This window comes from Acanthaster planci, linkage group LG14 (genome assembly GCF_054643075.1).
Source record: "Acanthaster planci isolate LZ-2023a linkage group LG14, COTS_SCS, whole genome shotgun sequence".
Taxonomy (NCBI): domain Eukaryota; kingdom Metazoa; phylum Echinodermata; class Asteroidea; order Valvatida; family Acanthasteridae; genus Acanthaster; species Acanthaster planci.
The window spans coordinates 3,215,556-3,226,087 of record NC_141790.1 but is presented as its reverse complement, the minus strand read 5'-3'; the positions used below and the strand labels follow the sequence as shown (position 1 = coordinate 3,226,087).

At 40.8% G+C, this 10,532-nt stretch overlaps 1 protein-coding gene across 5 annotated transcripts in view; it reads left to right on the top strand.

The window, feature by feature from the left end:
• The first annotated feature begins 22 nt into the window (after positions 1-22).
• Positions 23-10,532, top strand: part of LOC110988413 (cation channel sperm-associated auxiliary subunit delta-like) — a 17,935-nt gene continuing 7,425 nt past the window's right edge. For 3 of the 5 annotated variants that reach the window (XM_087145569.1, XM_087145570.1, XM_022251867.2), the window contains exons 1-14: positions 23-306; positions 1,119-1,271; positions 1,769-1,844; positions 2,959-3,153; positions 3,583-3,711; positions 4,384-4,630; positions 4,729-4,815; positions 5,014-5,096; positions 6,205-6,414; positions 6,946-7,059; positions 8,017-8,106; positions 8,372-8,412; positions 9,207-9,291; positions 9,901-9,953. In XM_087145569.1, coding sequence (XP_087001695.1) covers positions 239-306; positions 1,119-1,271; positions 1,769-1,844; positions 2,959-3,153; positions 3,583-3,711; positions 4,384-4,630; positions 4,729-4,815; positions 5,014-5,096; positions 6,205-6,414; positions 6,946-7,059; positions 8,017-8,106; positions 8,372-8,412; positions 9,207-9,291; positions 9,901-9,953 — 1,631 coding nt within the window. In that variant the 5' untranslated portion in view covers positions 23-238. Of the gene's footprint in view, positions 307-1,118; positions 1,272-1,768; positions 1,845-2,935; positions 3,154-3,582; positions 3,712-4,383; positions 4,631-4,728; positions 4,816-5,013; positions 5,097-6,204; positions 6,415-6,945; positions 7,060-8,016; positions 8,107-8,371; positions 8,413-9,206; positions 9,292-9,900; positions 9,954-10,532 lie in introns of those variants that run through there. The other 2 variants (XM_022251868.2, XM_087145571.1) reach the window with 2 other exon arrangements.

Here is a 10,532-nt window from a genome sequence, read left to right as displayed (position 1 = left end):
AAGGAAAATGATTTCAGATTTAAGCTGGTCTACTATACCGTACCAATATGGGGGAGCTCTGATTTTGTACTAACATATAACACGGCGCTGTGATTGGTTGAAAGTTTCTGACACTGGCTAAACGTAAACTATTGAGGGCGCTAAGTATTTCTTTCACGAGTGCAGCTCGCAGGCTAGGCCGGCCGGCCGCGTCATGCATGCATATGAATGAGGTCTGATTGTTCAACAAGGAACTGCGATGGAACCATCAGCATTCTTGTATCCTATGCCATTTTGTGCCTTCTTCGTCACTTTGTTTTCAAACTGGTAAAAGAGATGTTACTTTCAGAACGAATTTATAGTTGGGAGTAGTTTATATTTGGCGATTGGTCCGGTCAATGCACATCTACATGTGTAAATGCAGAATCGGTAAAGCCTTCATTAGGAAACATCACATTCACACCAACTTGAGTTCAGGGCTAGTTTGGGGTGTGGAGCTAGACGTGTCTTCGGTAGCTCATTTACAAGCTTCCTACCGATCGTAATACGCCAGTAATTATTCCCTACAGTGACCTATTTAGTAGCCATCAGAAAGCAAAATCATATCCAGAAAAGTTCAATTTAGGAGGGAAAATACGACATGGTTTACTTAGAATAACGTTATTGATACAGGCCCTACATGACTAATGCAGTAATGGGCCTAGTTTAGAATTTTTCAGACCAGTCTCAGTGTCAAGTGGTGTCCTTATAAACTATTTGGAACTCTTACCAGCTAAAATCTTGTGATATTGCATTTTAAAATGAAATGGTACTGTGTAGATGGAATATTTGTCCCTAAAAGCTACAGTCCGAGTACATTTATCGGCAATGCTTGTCCTTTTGGGAGTTTGAGCAGTCAATATTTATGCATCATCAGTTTTTCATCATGAGCCAACGTTGCTTTTCAGTTGTCAGGGTTGTAGACCAGTTGTTAAAAGGGGAGGTAAGCCATTCCGAGATTTTCTGCAGGAGCAACTGGTTCTTGTCTCAATTTTTAATCTTTGATTGTGAATTTAAATTTCAAAATTAAAGTGATTTGTTAAACTTAAATATGGTATACCGTGGTTCATCCATCCGAGTGAGAACAATTTCATTCCTAGCTTCGTTGCTGCAAACTCGAATGCCAACAGCATCAATCATTGGTCATTTCCTGTTGATGGCCCAACTGTCGCCAGCCTCCCTCTTACCCACGAAGGCAACCACTCAATCCTGATGCATCACAGGTGCAGGAAGGATACACTTCTGTATATAAGGTATCAGTACTAGTTTTAATACATGCACTGCACATATCACATTTGCCAGAGCTCGACATTTTTAGTTGCAGAGAGAAATTGAAACTGCTTATTGTGCATGTTTATAGTCTTAACTGTATCTGTGAAGCATGTATATTGAGGGCTCTCATCTGGTCTTGCTCAACCGAGATGTCAAAGTTTGCTCCTTAAATGAGTACATTTTACCAGGTAGATTGCTGCTGCTTGCTCAAAATTACCTTGACATGGCAGGCCTTTGTAAGAGAATTTGAGAATTTCCAGCCAGTCTTGTAAAAATCTTTTTCATTTGTACTGGTAGTATATACACAGTACATGGAAGTCTGGATTCATACGTGAAGTTTGAAAACTTGGTTCAGCAACCTACGTGATTGGAATTAATTTAAGTTGCCTAAATAACCGCTATTGGTTTTGGCTCAACTTTTTATTTGTCGCTTTAAAACATCTGTTTTTGTGTGATTCTTTTTATTGTTTCTCTTCAGAGGAGGTGCATATCTAACAAGAGATGGCTTTGAGTCTGCACTGGACCCGCTGTACATTTCATCAGACCTCTTGAAGGTGGGGAAATTCTCTTCTTTTTTTCTTCCAATGTTTTATTTTGTGATTCCTGTTTCGGACAGATATGACCGAGCCATCATGCAAACAGAACAACTAGCATATTGAAACTGGATTTCAAAAATCAGAAAACGGTGTACCTGTAATGACCTTGATTATTGACAACATGCAGTTATAAGGTCCCTCAACGATAGCGAACAGGAAGTCTAGGTTGACACACACAAAAAGCAATTCCCATGTGAAGAAAAAGGACAAGTCAAATTACAAGGAGAAGAGAAAATAGCAACATCAGACTGCTGTAGGTTGAGTATTGTAACCGTAAACTCTGAGCACCCTGTGAGGGAATGTATTGTGCAATAAAAATGCAGGCACGGATCCCAGGGGGTCGAAACCCTCCCCCCCACTCGTAGAGAAAAAAACTTTTAAAAAATTGGGAAATGATGAAAAATAACTATTAAAAGTAAAGTTAAACACAAGAACATCCTGCAAATTCTCATGTCCAGGAGACTAGAGTCTGCAAAAATGAGACATTAAAACAAAATCTCTGGCCTGACTCCCCCCCTAGAAAAATTCCTGGGTCCGCCCCAGAAATGTCCTTGTTGGTATTATTATGGTAAAATGATTCCCTGTGCTCCAACTGTGCATTCAACTTCAAGCATGCTCAGTTGTGTCTTTCATTGATTATTTTAGCATATACATAAGTCATCAGTGTGGAGTATTACCTTATATGGGCATAGTGACCTTTCCCTATTGATACAGTAATCATGGTGCAAATTCACCTTTAAATGTCTCAAGTTGGCAACGACTAATTTTAAATCCGATCGGTACAAACATGTTTTAGAATTTCTAGTTTACGTTTGTAGTCAGGCTTGATTGCAGAGCCAATCAAATTGTTACAATTGAAATTTTTAATTAGTGTTTTTGTTCCATATGCTGTAACTTTTAAGAAAAGCACTCCCTAACGCAGAATCAAGTACCCATACAATTGATTGCATGCTGCTAGAACAAGCCTTGTGATTGGTCAGATTGCACAGGATTTGTGATGTAATAGGCTGTCCAGACTGGTCATTGCCATTGATAATTCCTGCCCAAAGGTTGTTGTATGCATTTCCTATAGGCAGGCACCAGTTCTCCTGTGTTAAGATCAGCCACGTTCTCCAGTGATAACCTCATCATGGCTGTCAGCGGGACCGTCCTCACCTACAATCTGAGGACACAGCAGCTGAGCCGAGCCACTGGCATCCCCGACGATGTGGACATCAACCAGGTGGCATCCTTCCCGTGTTGCTATAGCGACACCGAGTGGTGTCTGGTACAGAATATCTGAAGTGTTCTTAATTTTTCTTTCAAAAGGCTCCATGCGAAATTTGCAATTACCATCCATGAAAATGTACTTTTTTTTTCAATTAACCTCATTTTCAATATTTCTAATATTACAGCTCAAACTTGAGGTCCTGCATAGTAGTAGGGGTTATCAAAAACCGTCAACATTCAAGATATGTATGAGCCCTTGGGAAGAGTTCCTTGTTAGCCCTACAGAGCTGACTGTAAAGGTTCTCCAATATCTTTGCAACACTTTTTTTCTTTATTATGTTAAGCCTCAGGAGTGATGGTACATGACCATAGAAATGACACAAGAAATGTTGATGTTTTGCCTAAACTTTATCATGGAACTGATAGACTTAAAAACAGGTGACAGCATCCAGCTGGTGCAAAGTTGGTCTTGGCCTTTTCTTTTTAGAAGCAAGACAGCTCAGTTGTTGCCTTCAATAGTTACAGCCCATCACGGACAACAATTACCTACTTCTTGTCATCCGACAGAGGTCAGTCTTTTTCCATTCGACAGTTCCAGCTGGGCTTCCCAATCAAGGTGAGTGTACGTCGTCTATAACCAGCAGGCCTTCCATTATGTTTGTTTGAATGAAAGTTGCCATCTCCATTTTATGGACACCCTGCATTCTTTATTTCAATATTCTCAAAAAAATTTCAATCTGTGTTCTGGGTAAGAGTACATTTAGAAATGCAATTACATGCACTAAATAAAATGCCAGGGTTTAAAAAGGGCTAGATGACCTGTGGACTTGTTAGCATAAGGCATACTTTAATATAGTATGGCCGCTTTTGCTTTTGGGGCTCTGGAAGGTTCGAAGCAGAAATGTTCATCCCAGAGAGTTTGGGAGATTTAGTCATTTGCATGAAGAGACTCTATCACATGGGAGCACGGATTAGATTATTTTGTCTGTCACTCACTCGCCCACTCACCCACTGCCTCTCTTCCTTTTTCACTCGATCACTCACTCATCACTCATTCCAAAATCTTCAGCCAACTCCCAGGCTCAGTGCACTGAGAGTTGTGTCCATCATACTCAAGTTTGACTTGAACAGTCACATCATGGCATTTCGTTTTGCAATCGTGGACTCACAGAAAATAAGGGTTATTGTGTGCTATGCAGTACTGTTCTAATCTCACTGTCTGTTACAGCAATGTTAATTTAACAAGAAAGTTCTCTTCGTTTTTCTCTCTCCATCTTTATTTTCATAGGGCAAAATTTTTGGAGCTTCGATTTTTGGTTCCCTGAAAACTGTCACCTTCCTGGTGGATAGAGAGGACTCACTTAGTGCTCAGTTTGTCTACGATTACATTCATCCAACAGACGCTATCTTGGCCAAGCCCTTCGCACTGCCGTTTAATGTGACAGGGAACCAGACATCGTTTGCTCAGCTGGAGAGTGGAGTTAGTAGTCTGGTAGTGTGGGATAGTCAAGACATCTACTACAGTGCTGTCGCAGGTATTGCATTGTTTGGCATTTATCCTCACATATATACAAAGGTCCATTTTTTTTAATGTATCATTTAATCATTGGTCTTTTTCCCCCAATAACGACAGGCAAAGCAGTTATCAAGACAGTCGTCCATTCTCGAGACCCATCCTTAGCATTGGCTGATGACGATACTGTCCATCAAGTGATTTCCAGTGAGTCTTCCTGTCTTTAACATGGTTTTCTGATCGTGAGTCTACACTCTGCAATTATGCATGAGCCTATGACGGAAATTAAGCTGTGTAGATTTCATGGATAAACTTCACTGTTGTTTAATACTTGCCTCGCTGGCTGTGGAAATATTTTCCAAGTGGTATACCTTGTAACCCTTTTCCGACCTTGTTGCCACTCAGACAAGAATGGAGATTTTGCAGTGCTGACAACAAAAGGCTGTGTGTATTTTGGCAGGGAGGGGCTGCCGCCAAAGATAGTCAAGGTAAGTTTAAAACTTACAAGTAAGGATACCCTTTATTCCGAGCAATGTTTTGTGATCAGAAGGGATTATCAGAACTTTGGAATTAATGTGGAAAATGCTTTGGCATTGAAAAGATATTTTAAGAGCTTGAACCATCACGTCAGTTTCGGGAATAGGTTTCCGCCACTGCTGAGTTGCACGCACTTCCATTTCACTCAACTTACAAATGACAAACCATGGGATATATTTTTGTGAAAACCAGCAAGCAAGTTTAGATAAGACTTGAAGCTGTGCATGGCAGAAGTACTAAATTAGGTAAGGCTTGCGGTTGCACCATGTACAAGGAGGAATCTCTTCTATGAGTGCGTGGTTCTGAGAAGAACCGATGGTGAACACTCAACGCTCCGAACAGTATGCTCTGTTCGTCTTCAGGAGGGTCTGGAACATTGAGTGTTTACCATCGTTTTTTTTCTTAGAACCACACACTCGTAGAAGAGATTGTTCTTTGTACATGGTACAACTGCAAGCCTAATTTAGCAAGCAAGTTTGAAGTTGGTTCACTTTTGGAACCCCCGATCCACATATTTTTGGTAAATATTTGTTAGTTGCTCCTAAATACCTATGTAGAGCTTCTTATTTCCTTTTGGCCCTTACCTGATTGTTTCATCTTTGTACATGTAGTTACTTTCTATCTCAGTTATTTGTTTGTGTCTTTCTGTTTTCCAATGTGTTTACGGTGTCCTGTGTTATGTGTTTTTTTTCCTTCATTGTATTCCTGTGTCTCTGTATGTTTGATTGGACAACTAAATAATAATATGCATTACTCTATGTGGTCTTTTGTACAGTTGGATTGAAACAGAGACCAGACTGGTATGGTCAGCTACTTGCATAGATTTCCATAATGCTTCAAGCAACCCATATCGCTCAGTTGCATAAAGGTCTTCAGAATTTGCTTTGAGCCTTGCTTTTGTTTGTATTACAAGCTTTCCAACACATGCTCCTGACCTGACGTCTGCCACCAGGCCAATTCCATGCAAAGCGCACATCGTCAGAGTCTAAACCTAAACAGAGCACCCCCCACAAGAGGTCTGCACAGAATTGATCTTGGTCAATGTGATTTATCACATAGCTACCTCTGAAGAGCCCCCTGCCTGACCTTATTGGCAACTCCTACGCAATCCGCTTCACCCCTACAAACAATATTCAGTTGTTGTATGCAGTCGACACGAACGAGAACACGAGCGCCTTTCCCCCTACCAGCAAGCTGCAGATGCTGTCTCAGGTGGTCTACGTTCAGCAGCAGCTGGCCGAAGTAACACCTCCACTGGAGAAATGCCGGGTAGGGTAGGCTGGATATCATTTCTGATGCCCAGTACTTGGGGTTCCATGTGCATATACATGGTGCCATGCAGTTGAAACACATACTGACCAAGGCGGACAACAAGATTTGTTTTCTCCTCTAATTTCTGAGTGGGGGGGTTACACAGGCCTCGAGGGAAGGGGGCTTGTCGCCCTCCCTTTGCCCCCAGTGCCCCCCTCTGAAGACTTTCAATTGGCTAGTTCATGTAATCTGTTGGTGGAAGTTCAGAAGTGTTGCCTACTGGTAACTCACGATGACAAGTACTTTGTATTTTCATAGTGAATGTGCATGAAGTCTGTGTGTACTTCTCAGCTCTTGGCCTGAGTACATTGATGCTTACTTGTCAAAGATACCCAAAAGTTAAAAAAAAAAACCAATGGTAGAGTTGAATCCCCTTGAGGTCATCAACCTTTCCACTACCTGTTGCGGCCAAGGGGTCACATTCCTTGTTTGTTAAAACACTTTGTAGAAAATAATAGCACAGTGACGTGTTTCCATCCTTATTCACAGCACCAAGGGTTCGTCACAAATTTCCACGATCGGCTGTTTTATTTGGACCTGGGCCAGACATTGGACCTGAGTGCCACCGTCATCCCTGGTGCTTGGGAGTGCAACAGCTACATGGTAAGTAGGGCGAGATCTCTGGGCATTGCCAAGCAGGTAGTTTATCCTGCAACTCAGTAGAGAGGGAAATGGTGTATGAGCTCATGAAACAGAGCTTGCTTTGGTATGACATTGGCACATTTAACCACTTCACACTGGAGGATATGTAAACATGATCAGGTCATCTGCAAACCCAGTCATGATTAGCAGATTAAACTCTCACTTGTGCCCCAACTCAGCTCTGGTGGACGTTATCATGGAGTCTTTCTGGTAATAAAATATTGCTCTAAACTGCTCTTGGCATTGTAGCTGGCAAGCCTGAAAAAATCTGTAGAGAGGTGACAATGAGAAGTAGTCACAGTTTTAGAGGCGGGAGGAAAACCATAGAGAAATAGTCTTGGTAAAACCCACCAAATCAGGTGGGGACTGACCCAATCCACGTGGTGGCTGAGCTGGGCAGGGAACCTGGGCCGCAGAGGTGGAAGGCGAGGAAAGAAGCACTATGCCAACCTGACCCCACTTAGTCAATTTTGTTTGGTACACCCTTGTCATCTATTTGTTTGGCACACATGCACAAAGTCCAAGAAGTCTGTGGAGGCAGAGCATGCGATGAACTTAATCTTATTGTGGCCACTGGTTACAGCCTGGTGAGGCGGCAAATGGTTCTGTAAGCGCGAGCTCCTGAGTTTTGAAAAATGTGAGGTTGGGTTAAGAAATATCACTCAAATATTGTTCAAAAATGGATCTAGTGGGCCAGTATTTGGGATGAGCAGCCTGTACATCAAAAATTTGGATGCAGTATCTTACACCAATTAAAAGTCAAAATTTTGGGCCAAAATTAGTACCAACAGCGACGTAGTATTGTAGAAAGACTATAGATACTTGTGCACAAGGGCCCATGGGCACAAGGAATCTATTGACAGTCTTCCATTAATGTCAGCCTCCCATCCTATGTCATTCTTTCTCACATTTTCACAGGTGTCTTTGTCTAATCAGGGAATCCTGTCAGTGAATACCAGCGTCCAAGTTGGAGAGCTACTAGCACAAGGTGTGATCAGCACAAAATTGGTGAGTTCATTTGGCAGTGGATGAAATGCAGCTAGTAATTAAACTCAGAAAACCTGCTATCCGTATACACAATTTTCAAACAATTTTTGCGAAGATTTTGTTCATGCAATTCTTTAAATTCAAGACTACGTTGATGACGTTGTCGGAAACTAAAACTCACCAAATCTGGAATTTGTAAAAATCAGGAGTAAAAATTCATTCTGTAATACCTTGAACCTGATCGTCAGTTAATGGTGCAATGTATGCTTGTTTCATTCCCGCACAGTTTGCACATGTGTCTCTGATCGCTGATACTCTGCCTGAAGGGTAAGCATTGCTAGTGTCATGCATCATTTCACTTTTTTTCATTTTTTCACATGCATCATTTCACTTTGCACTGGATGTGACAATGAAACAGTCTTGTTTTGGCCAGTAAGACGCAATAAGCAATTTGCAAGTTAAATTTGAATAAAATCTGGTTCTCTGATTGCACATAAACATAACGATTTGAATTCCTCAGACTAAAGACACTGTTGCTATACCTTGTGATTCGGGGAAAGCTTTTGCATAGTTACCACCATCTCTGGAATGGACTGGTTCCTTTGTGCCGTTCTTATCCACTGAGAACAGTGTTTTGTTGCAAGGCATCTCTTTTGCAACTATGCAAAAGCTTGCCTCAAATTCAAGTTGTTATGTTCACACGAATTTAAAGAACTCAGTGTACCAGATTTGAGTCAAAGTTAACTTGCAAAAGGCTTATTTTATTTGTTCTATATTTTCTCTTTGATTCCATGTTTTCTATTATTGTCCATCTTTATTGCAGTATTCTGTGCATGATCTTCTCATGTTGCCTGTCTCATTAGTAAGAAATTTCTGATGGCTGAAATTGGCACACTACGAACCACAGACTCCCTGACTGACTTGCATTTTTTATTTTTTGAGTGAGGGAAAGGTGTGCTTTAGATCTTATGAATATTTGCTGGTCATAAAATCATTGCTTAGCCAGTTTCGCTCAATTTAAAAAACAGCTGCACGGTAGCATATCACTGTGTCGTTATTTCCAGTCCAGAAAGTCATCTGTTTGTCTCAATAACGATCAATGTCTTTGCTTCTGTCCCAAGCGGCAAAGATGAAGCTCGTGGTATGTCTACTCTGAGCATGAGCACGTACGACGCCAGTCTGATGTGTCACCACAGGAAGCAAGTAGTAAGTACAGGCAGTGTTGGATACTAGGTTGAAAAATTAACCAAGTGCTTTTTGGGCACATTTGTCCCAAAAACTGAACTTTTACAAACCTGTGAGATTCTAATGTCTTTATTATTTATGTTAACTTAACTTTGTGCAGTTAACATCTAGTATCCATATTCTCCAGCTCTGTTCAAATCTAACCACTTCGAAATGAAGCTGTATAAAACTTGGTACTCAAGAAGTAAACAACATCCCGCCTTATTTCCAGTTACTGTGCATCGTTTAGAAGTCAGACCCACCACATGAATATTACAAGTGCCTCTGCTTGTATCACTGCACTTTTTGCAGTGTTGATGAAGATTTAGGTTCAGTGTGTCTTGCTCCCGGCAATTCTGAAAAAAAAAAGCTTTCTTAAAGTAATTGACAAAAGGTTGCAGAAAGTTGCCTCATTTTATGACTTTGTTTTACTTTTTACATTTAGCACTTCGATTTTTTTTCTCTTTATTTCTTCATTCACTGAGGATGTGATTGGGCACTATTTCATTGATTCATTTATTGCTATAGGAAACGTAATGATGCAATTTTTTTTTAACTCACTGAGGAAAAATGTTTAAACCCAAATATCAGGTTGCACACGTTGTTGCAGGATGTTCACCAGGCAGACATGTCCGAATCAGAAAGTAAGTTGCGCTCAGCGACAATGCTCTCGGTTTCTAATGACTCTCTTAAAATTGATTCAAATTTGCTTTTTACCCAGGCCTTTTGCGAGTTAAAGTTAACTCTGGTACACTGAATTGTCTGATTGCACATAAACATAGCAATTTGAATTCCTCTGACTAAAGAAACGGTTGCTATACCTCTTGATTAAGGGTAAGCTTTTGCATAGTGACCACCATCTCTTGAATGGACTGGTTCCTATGTCCCCTTTTTATCCATTGAAAACAGTGTATTGGTGCAAGGTGTCTCTTGTGTAACTAAGCAAAAGCTTGCCTCAAATCATGAGGTATAGCAACAGTTTCAGAAGTATGGAGAATTCAAATTGTTCCATACCTGTGAATTTAAAGAACTCATCATTGTGCCAGATTTGATTTAAATTTAACTGGCAAAAGGCTTATTGAGCCTCACAGTTAACTCCTTTTACCATCGAGGTGGTGTCCGTTCAGAGCGAATACAGTGCTCATGTCCATTCTGGATCCGAGCTCCATACTTAACTTTCTTCTGCTTGTTTTTATTTATTTGTTCCAAACTGAAACTCATTG